General features: G+C 36.6%; 1 protein-coding gene across 1 annotated transcript in view; it reads left to right on the top strand.

Moving 5' to 3' along the window:
- LRBA (LPS-responsive vesicle trafficking, beach and anchor containing) overlaps positions 1-19529 on the top strand; it is a 785611-nt gene that overhangs the window by 132961 nt on the left and 633121 nt on the right. Inside the window, exons 18-19 of the mRNA XM_011956584.1 lie at positions 18099-18191; positions 19410-19518. Coding sequence (XP_011811974.1) covers positions 18099-18191; positions 19410-19518 — 202 coding nt within the window. The remainder of the gene's footprint in view (positions 1-18098; positions 18192-19409; positions 19519-19529) is intronic.

Below are 19529 nucleotides of genomic sequence, written 5' to 3' on the forward strand. Positions count from 1 at the left end.
GAACTTCTGACCTAAAGTGATCTGCCTATCTCGGACTCCCAAAGTGCTGGGATTACAGGCATGAGCCACCACGCCCGGCTAGGTTTTGCATTTTAATGAATGAACCATTTTGAGTTAATTTTTGTATATGACGAGAGGCATGGATCAAGGTTCTTTCTTTTTCTTTCTTTTTTTTTTAAACATATGAATGTCCAATTCTTCCAGCACCATGTGTTGAAAAGATTATTTTTTCTTTATCGAATTAACTTTGTACTTTAGTTAAAGATTAATCAGCCATATATATATGGGTCTATTTTCTGTTTACTTTATTTTTCTATTGACTTATTTGTTTATCTTGATGCCAAACTCACACTATTTTGATTACTGTAGTTTTAAGGTGAGATAATAGGAGTCCTCCAACTTTGTCCTTTTTTTTCCACAGTTGTTTTTGTTATTTGTATTAGCATATGAATTTTAGAATTGGCTTTTCAGTTTCTACTGGAAAGCCTGCTGGGATTTTCATTGGGACTATGTTGAATCTGTAGTTTAGTTGGGGGAGAAATAACATCTTAATAATATTGATTCTGGAGCATGAACGTAGTGTCTCTCTATTTAAATCTTCTTTAATTTTTTTGAGTAGTGTTTAGTAGTTTTCAGTGTACGCATTTTACATGTCTTTTGACAGATTTATCCTTGAGTAGTTCATATTTTCTGATGGTATTGTAAATGATATTTTTTAATATAAAATTTTTCATTCCTTGCTACCATTTGTAAATTGATTTTATATTTGATCTTGTTTACTTCAATCTTGCTAAAGTTCAGTAGCTTTATTTGCAAATTCATTTATTATGATTTAATTTTCTTTTTTTTTTGAAATAGTCTCTTGCTCTGTCACCCACGCTGGAGTGTAGTGGCTCCATCTGGGCTCACTGCTACCTCCGCCTCTTGTGTTCAAGCAATTCTCCTGCCTCAGCTTCTCCGGTAGCTGGGATTTCAGGCACCCACCACCATGCCTGGCTAATTTTTGTATTTTTAGTAGAGATGGGGTTTCACCATGTTGGCCAGGTTGCTTTCGAACTCCAGACCTCAAGTGATTAATTATGATTTTCTGTGTAGACATTTTGTCTGCAAATCAGTTTTATTTCTTTTCTTCTGATCTGGTTGTTTTAAATTTCTTTTTCAGGCCTGACTGCAATGGCTAGAAACCCCAGTACAATATTGAATAGATAAGTGGTGAAATGGGCAACGTTACCTTGTTCCTGACTTTAGGGGAACAGTGGTCAGTCTCTTATTTATGATATTACTTGTAGGTTAAAACAATTTTTTTTTTCTTCTTCAATACCAGACTGAACTTGTAGGTTTTTTTTGCAGATGTCCTTTGTAAGATTGAGGAAATTTCCTTCTCTCAGGATGCTGGATTTTTTTTTCCCTTTAAATTGGGAATGAATGTTGGATTTTTGTCAGGTGCTTTGTTTGCATCTAGTGAGATATCATACTTTTACTGTTTTTTAGTTGTTAACATGGTATATTTCATTGACTGACTTTTAAATATTAAACCACTTCCTGGAATAAAATTATTTAGTAGTTACATATTACTGTTTTTATATATTGTTGAATTCAATTTAATAAAGAATTTAAAAGAATATTATATCTGTGATCATGAGGACTATTGGTGTGTAGTTTACCGTTCTTGTAATTGTCTTTATCTGGTTTTCATGTCAGAGTAAACAATGGCCTCACAGAATGATCTCTACTCTTCAATTTTCTGGAAGAGTTTACATAGAATTGTTATTATTTTTTTTTCAATGTTTGCTAGAATTTACCAGTGAAGTTATCTAGGTGTGATTTTTTTTTTTTTGTGCCTGGGGATGTTATTAGGTGTAAATTCAATTTCCTTAACAGATACAAGTTTATTTAGGTGATCCATTTCTTCTTCAATGAGCCTTAATAAAGTATATTTAATGTATCTTGCAAGGAATTGTCTGTTTCATCTAAACTGGAAAATTTATTGATACAAAGTTGTTTCCTTATTTTCATTTAAATATCTGTAGAACCTGTAGTGATGTTCCCTCTTTCATTTCTCATATTGAAAATTTCTTTCTGTTTATCCTAGTCATTAGCCTGGCTGTAGGTTCATCAAATGTGTTGATTGTTGCTGTTTTGAGATCTTTCTTCTTTTTGGATATAGACATTTAGCGATATACATTTTTTTCTACATACTTTTATTCTCATCTCATTTTTATTCTATTCAGAATACCTTTTATTTTCCTTTCTGATTTTTTGTTTGCATGTGTTATTTAGAAGTATGTTGCAGAGATCTTTTTGTTTTGATTTTTAGTTTAATTCTGTTGTGGCGAGCAAGCATTCTTTGTATGACATGAATCCTACATTTATTAAGCCTTGTTTTATGGTGCAGAATGTAGTCTATCTGGGTAAAGGTTTCATGTGCATTGGAAAAGTATGTGTTTTCTGACATTGTTGGATGGAGTGTTCTATAAATGTCAATTAGGTTGGTTGATAATGCTCTTCAGATCTTCTATACCATTACTAATGTATTGTTTACTTGTTCTGTCTCCTACTGAAATACAGTTATTGAAATGTCTGAGTATTATTTTGGTTTTTTCTATTTTTCTTTCTTTGTAGTTCTGTCATTTTTTGCTTCATGAATTTTAAAACTGTTATTACATACATTCATATTTATGATTATTATGTCTTCTTGGTGAATCAATGCTTTCATAATTGTGTAATTTTCTTTTTTTATCCCTAGAAATATTTCTTGATCTGGAATTTACCTGTTTGATATTTAATCCAGCTTTCTTTTGCTTTGTGTTTGTATGGTATATATATTTTTTCCATCTTTAACATATCTATGTTTTTGTATTTAATTGAATTTCTTACTGATACAGGCCACGTGGTGGTTAGTTTTATGTGTCAACCAAACTGGGTCATGATGCTCAGATATATGGTCAAACATTATTTTTGATGTTTCTATGAAAGTTTTTTGTTTGTTTTTTGTTTTTTGAGAAGGAGTCGTGCTCTGTCCCCCAGACTGGAGTGCAGTGGCATGATCTCGGCTCACTGCAAGCTCCTCTTCCTGGGTTCACGCCATTCTCCTGTCTCAGCCTTCCGTTAGCTGGGACTACAGGCGCTCACCAACACGCCCAGCTAATTTTTTGTATTTTTTGTATTTTTAGTAGAGACAGGGTTTCACCATGTTAACCAGGATGGTCTCGATCTCCTGACCTCGTGATCTGCCTGTCTCGGCCCCGCAAAGTGCTGGGATTACAGGCTTGAGCCACCGCGCCCGGCCAGTTCTTCTCTTTGGGTCTCCAAAGAAATAAATATTATATCTTCTGATAGAGTCAGGCAACTACTTAAGCATCTGTTTAGTTTGTTTCAGTCTTTTTTTTTTTTCCAGGTTGTAGTTTGTACATAGAAACTTGATATGTATAATAAACTTGATCTTCAAATTTATGGACTTTTTCTTTGTGTTTTAAATTTTGATATCGAACCCATCTCATGCATATTTTTTTTCAGATAGTATGCATTTCAAGTCTAAAATTTCCATATGGTTCATTTTTATGCTTTTCATTTTTGGATGAGAACTCTATTTTCTTTAATATTTTAAATTGACAGTAATTGTACATATGTGCAATATTGTGATATATTAATAAATGCATATAATGTATAATATTCAAATCAAGGTAGTTAGCACCTCTATCACCTCAAACATTTATTATTTCTTTTTGGAGAGCTCTTTCAATTCATTTAGACTTTGTTAACCTTTATTTTCTAAAGCATAATTATAGTATCTCCTTTAAAGTCGCTGTGTGATAAGTCCAAGGTTTTGTTCATCTCATTGACATCTATTGTTTGTGTTTTCCTGTGAGAAACAATCACATTTTCATGGCTCTTTGTATGTTGCATATTAATATGTCCTGAACATTGTGGGTCCTGGTTACATTAGAACATAACTGTGGGCCCTGTTATAATCCTCTAACAGATATTTTGTTGTTGTTTAGCAAATAGACAACCTGGTAAGGGTCGGGCTGCAAGTTCCACCTCTTCTCTGTGCATAGTGGTTCTAGTGTCCGTTCATTTTTCAAACCTCTCTTACCCTGCTTTGGATTTTCTTTCATTTTTTTCTTTTTTCACCTTCGATCCAGGGAGACAGACTAGTTTGCCTTGTATTTTCCTCACATGCATATGCTTCATTCAGGAAGTAGGCTGGTAATTGGATGGTAATTAAATTTAGAAAGGTGGCTATTCTGGTTTGGGTTTGTCCCACACCCATGCATCTCTGGGATGAGTTTAGGGTTATCGCAGATTTTTACACAGATTTAGAGAACCCTTTTCTCTTACTCTCTGCTATTTAGGACTCTTCCCCACACTTCTCCTCTCTGGGACCTAATTTCTAGATTTCTGTAACTGGAAGCATAGTTTTTCTTAGAAATTTTGCCACATCCAGCCCTGAAACAGGGGCAGATTCAGAAGAGAGAAGAAGAGAGAAAGGAAACAATGTTTCTTGTATCCATATGAGTAATTCTCCAAGTTTTAACTACCCTTCACAGTGCACCTGCTTTTGTTTAGTCTTCAGAGTACTTGGGAAGTTGATTTTTGTATTTTTTTCCCTAAAATTTTATTAATATTTGGGACAGAGAGGCTTTATTGGGCTGACTTCTTTTGGTTGGATCAAAATTCCCCTGTTGATTTTAGTTTTTTTCTTAAAGGTTATCTTTTATTAGTGGTTTTACAGTATATTCTTTCATCTTTGTGGGCTTTAGTATTTCTTATAAGACATGTCTGCTAGCAATGAATTTTCTCAGCCTTTGTTCATCTCGGAATACTTTTATTTGCTTCCATTTTTAGAGGATACTTATCTTGAATATATAAATTTAAATTATAGTTTTCTTTCTGTTAGCACTTGACTGTCATCTCACTGACCTGTGGGCTCCATTGTTTCTGATGACAGCAATGAATTGCATTGTTGTTGCTCTGTATGTTATCAGTCATTTTTCTCTTGATGCTTTTAAGGTTTTTTTGATTGTCTTTGGATTTCAGCAGTTTAACTGTGGTTTGTTTAGTTGTGATTCACTTTTTTTTTTTTTTTTTGAAACAGAGTCTCACTCTGTTGCCCAGGATGGAGTTCAGTGGCATGGTCTTGGCTCACTACAGCCTCCATCTCCCAGGTTCAGGCGATTCTCATGCCTCAGCCTCCCAGGTAGCTGGGACTACAGGCATGTACCACTGTGCTCAGCCAGTTTTTGTATTTTTAGTATAGATGGGGTTTCACTGTGTGGGTCAGACTTGTCTTGAATGCCTGACCTCAAATGATCCTCCCACCTTGGCCTCCCAAAGTGCTGGGATTACAGGCATGAGCCACTGTGCCCGGCCTAGTTGTGACTCACTTTGTTACTTTCACTTCGGTGGTTTATTGAGTTTGAATCTGTAAGTAAATGTTTCTTCATTAAATTTTGGAAGATTTTATTCCTATTTATTCAGATGTTTCTTTTCCATGCCTTTTTTTTTTCTTTGGTATTCTTATTACACCTATGTTAGAACGGTGTATTGTCCTACAGTGTCTAAAGGTTGAATAATTTGTTTTCCTATTTTTTTCTCTATTTTTTAGACTATATAAATTATATTGATATATCTTTGAATTCACAGATTCTTCATTTGCCATCTGAGTCTCCTATTGAATGCCTGTAGTGAATTCCTTGATTTTTAAATTATGCTTTTTAATCTCTAGAATTTCCATTTGGTCTTTTTATAGTTTACTGAGAACTCATTGTTAATCTGTTTCATTCAATTATTTGAGCATATTATTTTTTCATTTATTGAATATAATTTATTACAAGTCCTTAAAACTATTTGCTGAATCTAACATTTAGACCGTACAAGTTATTTTTGATTATTGCTCTTTTACTGATTATGGGTTACACTCTTTTTTGTTTTTTTGCATATATAGTAATTTTTGTTGAAAACTGGGCAACTCTGGACTTTTTTTGTTTTTCTGTGGTTGTTGGTTTTTGTTTTGTTTTAAGTAATTTGCCTCATTTAATTTGCAGATTGTGTTTTCTCCATGGTTTACAGCTCTGACTTTTCTCTGTCCAGTATTTTTCCTTTTTCCTTTTTTCTTTCCATAGCGCTCTTAGGGTTTTCCATGTTTCTATATATCTTAGAGTTCAATCAATGATTTAGCTACAGGTTCTGATAAAATTCCTTCAGCCATTCAGTTCACTGTGTTGATCTGTGTATTTTTAGGGATTGCATTCAAAGTTGTGGCTACTTAACTAGTCTCTTTTGCCTTTCCTTTTTCAGTTAGTGACCCAGGTGTCTCCTGGATATAGGTACTTTCTCAATCAGCTAGGTCTGTGTGGAGTACTTATCTCAATCTTTCTATGGTTCTCTCTTTTTAAATATCTGCCTACTAAATATCTAACCGGTCTGCTGTTCACTCTGAATGTGACTGCATCTCTGATCTGGCAAAGCTGCTGGTTTCTCCCATTGATTCGTAACCAAGTCTGCCACTTTTAGCTGGAGAATTGCAGTTTTCATTTCTTACACTGAATAGGTTTGCCCTGTCTGAAAGCAACAGTGCTACTTTTTACTGCCAGCCCCCAAAAGGTAAAACTACAGTTCTTACCAACTAAACTGGGGTGGTAATGACAGGAATAGTCTCATCAACAAGGCCACTGACTCCTGATATTCTTGCCTGAATTTCTAGCAATTTCTCAAGAATAAATACTTGTCAGTGAAAAATTTTTTTTGTTTTTATTCCTGTCTTTTTTTATGGAGGGAAAATGCTGACTTCCATGTTGGCATCATCATTCCCCCTATTTTGCTTTTACAGTATGTTTTAATTTTTGCTACTTTCTCAGTCTTTTATTTATTACTGTGAAGAAATAAAAAATTTCTAATTTGGATTAGTATATAGAAATGTGAAGATTTAGTTCCATTTAAATTCAGTTCAGTTACTTAAAAAAACTGGGTAGAAATATTTATTAAATGTTTATATTAGTTATGTAGTTTAAAAATAATTTTTGAATGATGGATAGTTCCCTTCAATCTAATTGGAGTTCTTTGAAAGTATTCTTTGGGTCCAAAAATTCAGTATTTACATTTTTTAAATTATGGATTTTTGTTTTTGATGATTTAAAAAGAGATGGTAGAAGGTCGGGGAGAGAGAGAAAATTCAAACTGGACATTGATACAAAATTTGAGTACCTGTTTATGATTACGTTGGTACTTAGTATATAGTACCGTAACTTTTTGTTTTTTGAAACAGCGTCTGACTTTGTCGCCCAGGCTGAAGTGCAGTGGTGCAATCTCGGCTCACTTCAACCTCCACCTCCCAGGTTCAAGTGATTCCCCTGCCTCAGCCTCCTGAGTGGCTGGTATTATAGGCGCCCACCACCATGCCTGGCTAATTTTTGTATTTTTAGTAGATACAGGGTTTCACCATGTTGCCCAGGCTGGTCTTGATCTCCTGACCTCAAGTGATCTGCCCACCTCGGCCTCCCAAAGTGCTAGGATTATATGCGTGACCCACTGCTCCCGGCCTAGCACCATAATTTTTGAAGGCCACCATGAAAAGAACAGAGGTGAATTTAGTAAAGGTATCATGTTAACTGGAAGTTAAATGGGGGTATAAGCACAGTCTCAAATGGAGAAAATTGGAGGGAGGATAGTCTTCACTGGTGCCAGATAATACAGGCATGCCAAACTGTGTCATAGTCATCAGTAGTATTTCCAAATTTGAGTGACAATTTAATTTCCATCAAATGACATAAATTTTCACATTGTTATTTAATATAAATTTTTCTCTACCATGAAATCATTTAAACATTAGCTCTGATATTGAACTAGGTCAACAGCTTGGAAGACGTATCCTTCCTTAGAAGTGACTGTGTTTTCCGACTCAGTGTCAGTCTCATCATATCCCCTGCTTAAATTGTTACACATTTTTAATATTTGAGTCTAGTTTAATGAGCTGTTATCACATTTTTAATATCTGTGAGCAGAGTGAAATAATGTTGCTATTCAGATTATCTTTTTAGGTGTTTCTGTTGCCTGGATTATATTTTCTGCATTGAAAATATACTGTACATGCCATAGTATATTTCAGTTCAAAAATGTCCATATCTATTTCTTTAAATATATAACCATAGTAAAATAGATTGCATGAAAATATTTCCAAATTGGAATATTGTTTTTCATGGATTATTTTTGCTCTCTTCCTTATACTTTTCTTTATTTCCAAATAGAGAAGTGTACATGTGTTTATACATTGTTCTATGATTAGATAAATATATAAATTTCATTGAAGCACTACAGGATTTTTCCTCTCTTAAATGTGTAAAGTATTTTTTGGTGCGTAACATAAGAAAGAAACTGTGGTCAAAAAGCAAAATAGGCCCATTTAACTTTTACAAAATTTACTGCTGATGTTTAGCAGATAACTACTTTGATTGTGCTTTGGTTAGAAGTGTTCAAAATTTAAAAATTTTTTGTAGGATAACTATTAGGTTTATAGAATAATTTCAGGTTCTTTTGATCTTCTTATGTTATTAATCCTAATAAAACATTATTTGAAAATAGGTAGACAATGTCTAGAGTTTATCTTTTGAAGAAATTTTTGTGTGTGTGTGTTTTTTATTTTTTATTCTTTTGAGACAGAGTTTTGCTCTTGTTGCCCAGGCTGGAGTGCAATGGCGCGATCTCAGCTCAGTGCAACTTCTGTCTCCTGGGTTCAAGCGAGTCTCCTGCCTCGGCCTCCAGAGTAGCTGGGATTACAGGCGTGTACCACCAAGCCTAACTAATTTTGTATTTTTAGTAGAGACAGGGTTTTGCCATGTTGGTCTGGCTGGTCTCGAACTCCTGACCTCAGGTGATCCACCCACCTCAGCCTCCCAAAGTGGTGGTATACAGGTGTGAGCCACCATGCCCAGCCCTATTGTGATTTTTAACCACAGATATTTGTGAGTTAGCCTATAGCAAGCATAGTTTTTTGATATGTTAAAATATCTTAGTGTGTTATGGTTTATTTTTATTTATTATGTATTTATTTTAAAAATTTCCACCTTTATCTTAGATTCAGGGGGTACAGGAGCAGGTTTGTTACATGGGTATAGTATGTGATGCTGAGGTTTGAGGTATGGTTGATCCTGTCACCCAAGTACTGAGTACAACACCCAAAAGTTAGTTTTTCAACCTTTCTTCCTTCCTTCCCTCCTTCTTGTAGTTCTCATTGTGTATTATTGCTATTTTTATGTCTATGAGTACCCATTATTTAGGTACTACTTATAACTGAGAAGATGTGATACTTGGCTTTTTGTTCCTGCATTAATTCACTTAGGATAATGACCTCTAGCTGCATCCATGTTTCTGTAAAAGACATGGTTTTGGTTTATTTTTATGGCTATGTAGTATTCCATGGTGTATATGTATTACATTTTCTCTATCCAATCTACCATTGATAGAAACCTAGGTTGATTTCATGTCTTTGCTGTTGTGATTAGTGCTGTAATATATATACGAGTGCATGTGTCTGTTGGTAGAATGATTTGTTTTATTTTGGATATATACCCAGTAGTAGAATTACTGAGTTGAATGGTAGTTCAAAGTTTTTTCAGAAATCTCCAAGCTGCTTTCCACAGAGGCTGAACTAACTTACATTCCTACCAACAGTGTGTAAGTATAACCTTTTCTCTGCAGCTTTGCCAGAATCAGATGTTTTTTGACTTTTTAGTAATAGCTATTCTGACTGGTGTGAGATGGTATCTCATTGTGGTTTTGATTTGCATTTTGCTGATGATTAATGATGTTAATTAAGCATTTTTTCATATGTTTGTTGCCCGCTTGTATGTCGTCTTTTAAGAAGTGTCTGTTTGTGGTGTTTCCCATTTTTTAACGGGGTTGTTTTTAGCTTGTACAATTGTTTAAGTTCCTTATAGATTCTGGATATTAGAGCTTTGTCGAATGCATAGTTTGTCAGTGTTTTCCCATTCTGTAGATTGTGTGTTTACTCTGTTGACAGTTTCTTTGTACCTAAGTGCTTAGTTTAATTGGGTCGCACTTGTCAATTTTTGTTTGTATTGCAATTGCTCTTGAGGCCTTAGTGATAAATTTTTTCCCAAGGCCAATGTACATAGTGGTGTTTTCTAGGTTGTCTTCTAGGATTCTTCTAATTCGTTGGCTTACATTTAAACCTTTAATCCATCTTGAGCTAAAAGGATTTTTTTTTTGGAGATAGGGTCTTGCTCTGTTGCCCAGGTTGGAGTGCAGTGGCAGTGGCACGAACACAGCTCACTGCAGCCTCTGCCCCTGTGTCTCAAGCGATCTACCTACCATGGCCTCCCAGATAGCTGGGACTACAGGCATGTCCCACCATGCCTGGATGATTTTTGTGTTTTTTGTAGAAATGGAGTTTCACCATGTTGCCCAGGCTGGTCTCAAATTTCTGGGCTCATGTAATCCATCCACCTTGGCCTCCCGAAGTGTTAGGATACAGGTGTCAGAGTTAATTTTTGTATGGTGAAAGGTAAGGGTCCAGTTTCATTCTTCTGCATATGGCTAACCAGTTATTCCGTCACCATTTATTGAATAGGGAGTCCTTTCCCCATTGCTTATTTTTCTCTACTTTGTCAAAGATCAGATGGCTGTAGGTATGTGGCTTTGTTTCTGGGTTCTCTATTTTGTTCCATTGGCATATGTGTCTGTTTTTATACCAGTACCATATTGTTTTGGTCACTGTAGCCTTACAGTATAGTTTGAAGTTGGGTATTGTGATGCCTCCAGCTTTGTTCTTTTTGTTTAGGATTGCTTTGCCTATTTGGGCTTTTTTTTTTTTGGTTCCGTATGTATTTTAGTATAGTTTTTTTCTAGTTCTGTGAAAAATCACATTCATAGTTTTGTAGGAATAGTATGGAATCTGTGGATTGCTTTGGGCAGTGTGGCCATTTAAATAATATTGATTCTTCCAGTCCTTGAGCATGGATATTGTAAAAGGAACTGATTTCCTGATTTGGATATGAGCTTGAAGGTTGTTGTTGTTTGGAAATGCTACTGATTTTTGTATATCAATTTTGTATCCAAAACTGTAATGAAGTCATTTAATCAGTCACAGGAGCCTTTTGGAGGAGTCTTTAGGGTTTTCAAGGTGTAGAATTATATCGTCATGAAGAGAGAGAGTATGAATTTTTTTGTTCTATTTGGATGCCTTTTGTTTTCTTTTCTTGCCTGATTGCTCTGGGAAGGACTTCCAGTGCTATGTTGAATAGGAGTGGTAAGAGTGGACACCCTTTTCTTGCTCAGGTTCTTAAAGGGAATGCTTCATGTTTTTGTCTGTTTAATATGATATTAGCTGTGGGTTTACCTTAGATGGCTCTCATTACTTTGAGGTATGTTCCTTCTATGCCTGGTTTCTTGAGGATTTTTGTGATGAAGAGATGCTGGATTTTATTGAAAGTTTTTTTCCACATCTATTGGGATAAAGCTATGGTTTTGTTTTTTAATTCTGTTTGTATTGAATCATATTATTGATTTGTGTATGTTGAACCAACCTTGCATACCAGGAATGAAGCTTACTTCATTCCTAGTAATTAAAAAGTTAACTCATGGTGAATTAACTTTTAGATGTGTTGCTGGATTTGGTTTGCTAGTATTTTTTTGGGGACTTTTGCAGCTATGTTCATCAGGGATATTGGCCTGTAGTTTTCTTTTTCGTTGTGTCTTTGCTGGGTTATGGTATCAGGGTAATGCCGGCTTTGTAAAATGAGTTAGGGAGGAGTTCCTTGTACTCAATTTTTTTTGAATATTTTTAGTAGGATAGCTACTAGCTCTTCTTTGTATATCTGCTAGAATTTGGCAGTGAATTTATCTTGTCTAGGATTTTTTTGGTTGATAGGTAACCAAAAAAAAAAAAATCCTGGACCAGAAAAATTCACTGCCAAATTTTAGAAGGTATACAGTTTCGGAGCTCAATCCTGGTCTGTTCAGGGTTTTAACTTCTTCCTGATTTTGTGTTTCTAGGAATTTATCCATTTCCTATAGATTTTCTAGTTTGTGTGCTTTGAGGTATTCATAATTGTCTCTGAGGATCTTTTGTCTTTCTGTGGGATTGGTTGTATCATCAACTTTGTCATTTCTGATTATGCTTATGTGGATTAAAAAAAAAAAAAATCTAGGGCCGGGCACGGTGGCTCAAGCCTGTAATCCCAGCACTTTGGGAGGCCGAGACGGGCGGATCACGAGGTCAGGAGATCGAGACCATCCTGGCTAACATGGTGAAACCCCGTCTCTACTGAAAAAAATACAAAAAGCTAGCCGGGCGAGGTGGCGGGCGCCTGTAGTCCCAGCTATTCAGGAGGCTGAGGCAGGAGAATGACGTGAACCCGGGAGGCGGAGCTTGCAGTGAGCTGAGATCTGGCCACTGCACTCCAGCCTGGGCGACAGAGCGAGACTCCGTCTCAAAAAAAAAAAAAAAAAAAATTCTAGCTAGTGGTCTATCAATCTTCTTTATCTATTCAAATAACTAGCTTTTTGTTTTGTTGGTTTTTTGTATGGATTTTTGTCTCAGTTTTGTTTAGGTCTGCTCTGATTTTCATTATTTTTTTTTCTTCTGGTAGCTTTGGGGTTTATTTTGTGTTTTTCTGGTTCCACTAGGTGTGATGTTAGATTGTTAATTTAGATCTTTCAGCTTTTTGAGTTAGGCCATTAGTGCTATGTGCTATAAAATTTCCCTTTTTTTTTTTGGAGACAGTCCTGCTCTGTTGCCCAGGCTGGAGTGCAGTGGCTCCATCTCAGCTCACTACAACCTCCGCCTCCTGGGTTTCAGTGACTCTCCTGCCTCAGCCTCCTGAGTAGCGGGGATTACAGGCACCCACTACCACACCTGGCTAATTTGTTTTTGTATTTTTTGTAGAGACAGGGTTTCACCATGTTGGCCAGGTGGTCCAGAACTCCTGCTGTCAAGTGATCTACCCCCCTCAACCTCCCAAAGTGTTTGGATTGCAGGCATGAGCCACTGCACCTGGCCTAAAGTTTCCTCTTAACACTGGTTTGGCTGTATCCTAGAGATTTTGCTATGTTGTGTCTTTGTTTTCATTTATTTCAAAAAATTTTTAAATTTCTGCCTTACTTTCATAGTTTACCCAAAAGTCATTCAGGAGCAAGTTGTTCAACTTCCATGTAATTGTATGATTTTGAGAGATCATCTTGGTATTGATTTCTATTCTTATTCCACTGTTGTCTGAGAATATGATTGGCATGATTTCAATTTTTTGAATTTATTGAGACTTTATGGCGAAGCATGTGATTGATCTTGGAGTATGTTTCATGTGCATGTGAGAAGAATGTGTATTCTGTGGTTGATGCATGGAGTATCCCATAGGTGTCTATTAGGTCCAATTAGTCAAGTGCTGAATTTATGTCCAGAATTTGTTAGTTTTCTGCCTCTATGACATGTCTAATGCCTGTCAGTGGGATGTTGAAATCCCTCACTATTATTGTGTGACTGTCTAAGTCTGTTCCTAGGTCTAGTAGTAGTTGTTTTATATATCTAATTGCTCTACTATTGGATGCATATATATTTAAGATAGTTAAGTTTTCTTGTTGAACTATTTTTCATTATGCAATGCCATTTTTTGTCCTTTTTAACTCTTGATCGTTTATCGTTTGTTTTATCTGATACAAGAATAGTGACACCTGCTCTTTTTCTGTGTTCTCTTTGTGTGATAGATCTTTCCCCAACTCTGTACTGTGAGCCTATGAGTGGTGTTATATGTGAAATAGCTCTCTTAAAGACAGTAGATGGATGAGTTTTGTTTTTTTATCCAACATGCCATTCTGTACCTTTTGAGTGGGGCATTTAGACCATTTACACTCATAGTTAATATTGATATGTGAGGTTTTGATCCTATCATGAAGCTGTTAGCTGGTTGCTTTGTAGTTTCTTTTGTGTGGTTGTTTTATAAGGTTTGCAAGCTATGTACATGCATATTTGTGTTAGTAAGTGTTGTTCTTTCATTTCCATGTTTAGAACTCCCTTAAGGATCTCTTGTAAGGTTGGTCTGTAGGCAACGAATTCCGTTGATGCTTGTTTGTCTGAAAAACATTTATTTCTCCTTTGCTTATTAAGCTTCGTTTGGGTAGATACGAAATTTCTTGGCTAAATTTTTTTTCTTTTAAGAATACTGAAAATAAGCCCCCAGTCTCTCCTGGCTTGTGTGGTTTCTGCCAAGAAGTCAGCTGTTAGGCTGATGGGGTTCTGTTTGTATGTGATCTGACCTTTTTCTCTAGCTACCTTTAAGATTTTTTATTTGGTGGTGGTCTTGGACAGTCTGGTGACTAAATGCTGTGGCAGTGTTCATTTTGTATGGTATCTTGTGATGTTCTCTAGATTTCTTGTATTTGGATGTCTATATCTCTAGCAAAATTAGGTTAATTTTCTTGAATTATTTCCTCATATATGTTTTTCAGGTTGTTTTCTTTTTATCCATCTCTCTCAGTAATGCCAGTAATTTGTAGGTTTGGCTGCTTTACATAGCCTGGTATTTCTTGACGACTTTTTTTCATTTTTCAAACTTTTAAAAATTTTTTTGTTTGGGTAAATTTGAAAGATCAGTCTTCAAGCTTTGAAATTCTGTCTTTTGGTTTGTCCAGTCTGCTGATAAAACTTTCAGTTTTATTTTGTAATTTCTTAAGTGAGTTTTTCAATTCCACTATCTCTGATTGATTTCTTTTTAAGATGTTTAATCCCATTCATTTCCTGGATTGCTTTAGAAGTTTCTTCTAATTTTCAACATTGTCTTGGATATCATTGAGCTTCCTTGCAGTCCATGCTTTGAATTCTTTAATTGTCAATTCTTGTGAGTTTCCATTTTGGTTATGGTCCATGGTTGGAGAGCCAGTGTGATCCTTTGATGGTGTCACCACACTCAGATTTTTCATGGTGTCCGAAGCTTTGTGCTGGTTCCTTCTCCTTTGGAGATGCTGACACTTCTAACTTTTGTAATAATTTTCATGCTTTTAAGGTATTTTTTTCTTTCTCTATAATGTTATTATTGTTATTTTGTCTTCTTTCCCTTTCCCTGCCTCCATGGGGGGGTGTGGCTATAGAGAATGCTGGGTAGGGCCTTTTGGCTTTGCTTCTATAGCTTTATACACTTCTGTCAGCAGGTTTTATATTGGGCTGTGCAGTTCAACCTATAAGCCATTGGATGGCAGTTATGAGTGAGAGTGGGCTTTGGCCAATGTGACTGGGTGTATACTTGACCCGTGTTTGGTGGGAGAAGCTCTCTGTTGCCTCAGGCAATAGGCTGATGTGTATAGTGCATGGTGGTCTGAGCTCCCTCCTCTGCTCTGGAGGAGGGCACAAAATGGGCATGTCCAAACTGGGCAGGTCCTACTATGGCAGGCATCAGTGCTGAGGGAGAATTCCGTGGTTAGCCCCTAAGTGCCCAGAGGAGTGTCTAGGCATAGTGATGGGAAACCTCAACCCCAAGTTCTCTGCATAGGAATGGGGGTGCCCTATGCTCCTAATCCAGGAAAGTGGGTTTTCCAGATTCCTGGAGATCTGCTGGCTGTGAAATGGAGAGGGTCTCCTGCACCAGGATTTCTGCACTGGAATGGTGGGACACCTCAGGGTGCTGAACCAGGCAAGCAGGTACTCTGAATCCCTGGAGACAGGCCTGGGTATGAAACAGAGAGGGCCCCCTCTACTATGCACCACTCTGCATAGATAGGAGTGGTGCAGAGTGTGCTGTTCCAGGTGAGTGAGTTGTCTGAATGTCTGGAAATCTGCCTGGCTGTGGGCAGAGAGGGCCCCTCTTGCACCAAGATCTTTGCATAGAGGGGTGAGGTGACTAAGGCTGCTGGGCTAGCCAAGCAGCTGCTCTGAATGCCTGGAGATCTCCCTGGGCATGAAGCATAGAGGACCTCTCTAAACCTGGATCTCTGCAAAGGAAGAGTGGGATGGCTCAGGCTGCCAATCTGGGCAAGCAAGTGCATTGAATGCCTGGAGATCTGCCTGTGCATCCTGCTGCACTATGTGGAATAGGGCTCAGGTTGCTTGTCCATGGGAGCGGGTGCTTCAGTTGCCTGCAGATTAGCCTGGGTATGGACTAAAGAGGGTCCAGTGTCATGATCTGTGTCTATGAAGGGTGTGGTGGCTTGAATGCCTGGGTTTCTGCCTGAGAGTGGAGCAGAGAGGGCCCTGCTGCACCACAGCGTCAGGGTAGCAGGCTGGAGCACCCAGCAATGACACATGCAGACAGGTTCCAGATCACCAAGCTGCCTCTGCCTGCCAAGTCTTGTTGTCCAGGAGATATTGCAGCTGTAGCAGCTTTCCTCCTACCCTAGGCCTGCGACGAGGTGGAGTACAATTGTAACACCTACTACTGAGGCAGTTTTCACATTTCTGGCTCCAAAGCAGGGAATCTAATTTCTGGCATGCCTGCACAGACACACTGCCAGATTTCCAGGTTGAATTGTAAGTGCTTGAATTCAAAATGGCCTCCTGCTGTTGGTCCCTGCAGCTTTTCCTGGTGTCTTTCCCTCACAGTATCTCCATACCTCTTTCCCAGTTAGCTCCAGATCTAGGGAGAAACAAATGCTCTCGGGATCTAGGGTGCCCTTCTTGATTCTAGTGGAGTCCTGCTTTCCTTCCTGAATTAAAGCTCACAGTTGATTTTTATGTACTATCTTGTTATTTCCAAGTGGCTGAGAAATGCTAAAACCCTCAAATCTGCCATCTTTGGGGAAAAAAACCTCAAAAAACTTTTGTGATTTTAAACTGGTATCATGCTTATATTAATATTTCTTTTAAAAGGTTTAATTTTTATTTGGCTGTATTTAAATCCTTGAGGAAAAGAAACATAAAACATATTAGTATTTTCCCAATGATTGACTGTTAAGTTTTTGTACTAAGATTTGAATTAAAATTATGCAGTTACAATGTGATCTGGACTTGGATGCCTTTAGTTCATATTTTAAAAGGAATCAAACTTCTTTTTATATACCTGCTTTTCTATTGATCACTAGAGGTTGAAGATATTTCCTTTTTGTTCAGAATGTTTTCTGACTTACTAAACACCAAAATTTTGATCTAGGAGGATACTGATATCCTTAATTTTTAAAAGTAATTCTAAGAGTTTCTAATTACTGTTCTTGTTCTAAATGTTTATGAGGAAGGGAATACTGTAATGAATCAGTTGAATTTCAGTTTCATTATACTTTGCTTATACTAAAGTCAGAAGGCCCTCATAGATCTTTGTTGTTTTTTTTTTTTTTTTTGAGACAGAGTCTCACTCTGTTGCCCAAGCTAGAGTGCAGTGGCGTGATCTCAGCTCACTCACACCTCCACCTCCCAGGTTCAAGTGATTCTCCTGCCTCAGCCTCCCGAGAAGCTGGATTACAGGCGCATGCCACCATGCCCAGCTAATTTTTGTATTTTTAGTAGAGATGGGGTTTCGCCGTGTTGGCTAGGCTGGTCTCGAACTCCTGACTTCAGGTGATCTGCCTGCCTCGGCCTCCCAAAATGCTGGGATTACAGGCGTGAGCCACTGCGTCCGGTCTCCACATAGATCTTTAAAAATTAAATTAGATTACTGTATAATTTTTGAGAATTGAATGGGAAATTTATTTTTAGCATCCTTTGGTTTTAAATCTTTTTACTTTTGTAATTATTTCTGATTATCATTTATTATTAGCCTGCTGTCTTGTTTTTCATGGTGACATTTATTTAGAAATTTAAATATGTGCCACCATTAGAGAATGCTTTCTTTCTACTGACTTAAAATAACCAGTTGGTAATCTTCAAAGGACATAAGCCCGTAGCAGACGGAAAAAACTGTCTCAAAGCTAGCTTGATGCACACGTTACATATAAGTGTGTGCATGGAAAGGCCACCTTATATTCCAATTTCTTCTCATTTCTTAGTTTTCATTGAAAGGAACTCTAGCCTGAGGTAGGCAGGTTTTTAAATACCAGAAATGTATATTAAATTTCCCTCCATATTATTTGAAATAGGTTTATAATAATAAGAAAAGTATATATTTTAAGACTTTCCTTTTAAAAATTGTACTGAAAATAGTTTGTTTTTAATCTTATTCATTCAGTGTTATCTACAAACTTCTGGCATCGAAAAGTGAAGGAATCAGGGTACAAGCTCTTAAGGCAATGGGTTATTTTTTAAAACATCTGGCCCCAAAGTAAGTATGCCTGAAATCTAAGATGAACACTTATATTCTACTTATTTATTTTATAAGTCTTTGCAGTAGCAATTTTGTTCTATAGTCCTCTAGTTTTTCTTGTATTTTTATTCATAAATTGCTGTATGAATGTAAACAGTAGTACATATTTTAAAAACTAAGTTGAACAGGAATAGTTTTTTTATACATAAAATTATTTAAATTATCCATATATTTAATGTGAATTGTGAGAATTAGTTTGGACAACTTGCATTCAAGAAGCTATGGAGACTTGATTTCAGGTGACTCACATCATTTTTGCTTTATCTGTGTTATAAAGTAATACAGTAACCTGGATGTTTGTCACATAGTGTGTTCTCATATATGCATAACTCTGAACTGAAACTTCCATGCTTATTTTCTTAGCTGAATGCAGATATTCATGTTCTACCTCTTGTTCTCTGTACCAGAAGTAGTTTATTTTAAAAAGAAAATTTTTTGGTTTAGAACAAGTGTTGGTAAACTGCAGTGTTTAGGAATCCAGCTAGCCACCTGTAAATACAGTTTTATTGGAAAACAGCCACAATAATTTATTTGTGTATCATCTGTGGCTGCTTTCATGATACAAAGACAGTATTGAGTTGTGACAGAAATCACCTGGTCCACAAATTCTAAAATATTTACCCCCTAGCCATTTGCAGAAAAACTTTGCTGACCCCAAGGGTAAAATTAAAGTTTTTGATCCTTTAGTTTCTGAATTTATGCTTGGAAAGTTAATTTTTTATATATGTTTTCATAGTATTTATTTTTTAAAATTATATTACATTTCTTCTACTTTTTCTCCACATTGTTTTTCTACTTAAGTACTTACTGTGCTTTAGATGAGCTTTAGATGATCGTCCCCAGGAGAGACTTAAGTTAGTGCTGGTAGACTGTAGCAACTTCGTTAAATAAATAACTGCTCGGAAGATTTTGGGGGAGGAGGTTTTTGCTGTGCTGTTGCATAGGCAAACTTGTCTTTTTTTTTTAAACTGGTTATGCTTATATAGTGGTTAGCATTTCTCTACTTAAAGGTTCTGTGGCTTTAGAAGTTCTAGATTGAAGATAGTTGGGAGAGTAATTGAGTTGGGAATTGTTTGTAGTGTGAAAAAGTATTTTGTGTTTCCTTCATCCAGCATGCATATTAAGTAGAGCACAGAAAAGCTCTACATTTGTTGATTTCTTTTTGTGTAATTGCAGGAGGAAAGTTGAAGTCATGCTTGGACATGGATTGTTTTCATTGCTAGCTGAAAGGCTCATGCTTCAGACAAATTTAATCACAATGACCACATATAATGTCCTGTTTGAGGTAGGAATGTA

Source organism: Colobus angolensis, unplaced genomic scaffold (assembly GCF_000951035.1).
Source record: "Colobus angolensis palliatus isolate OR3802 unplaced genomic scaffold, Cang.pa_1.0 Scaffold111, whole genome shotgun sequence".
Lineage (NCBI taxonomy): Eukaryota > Metazoa > Chordata > Mammalia > Primates > Cercopithecidae > Colobus > Colobus angolensis.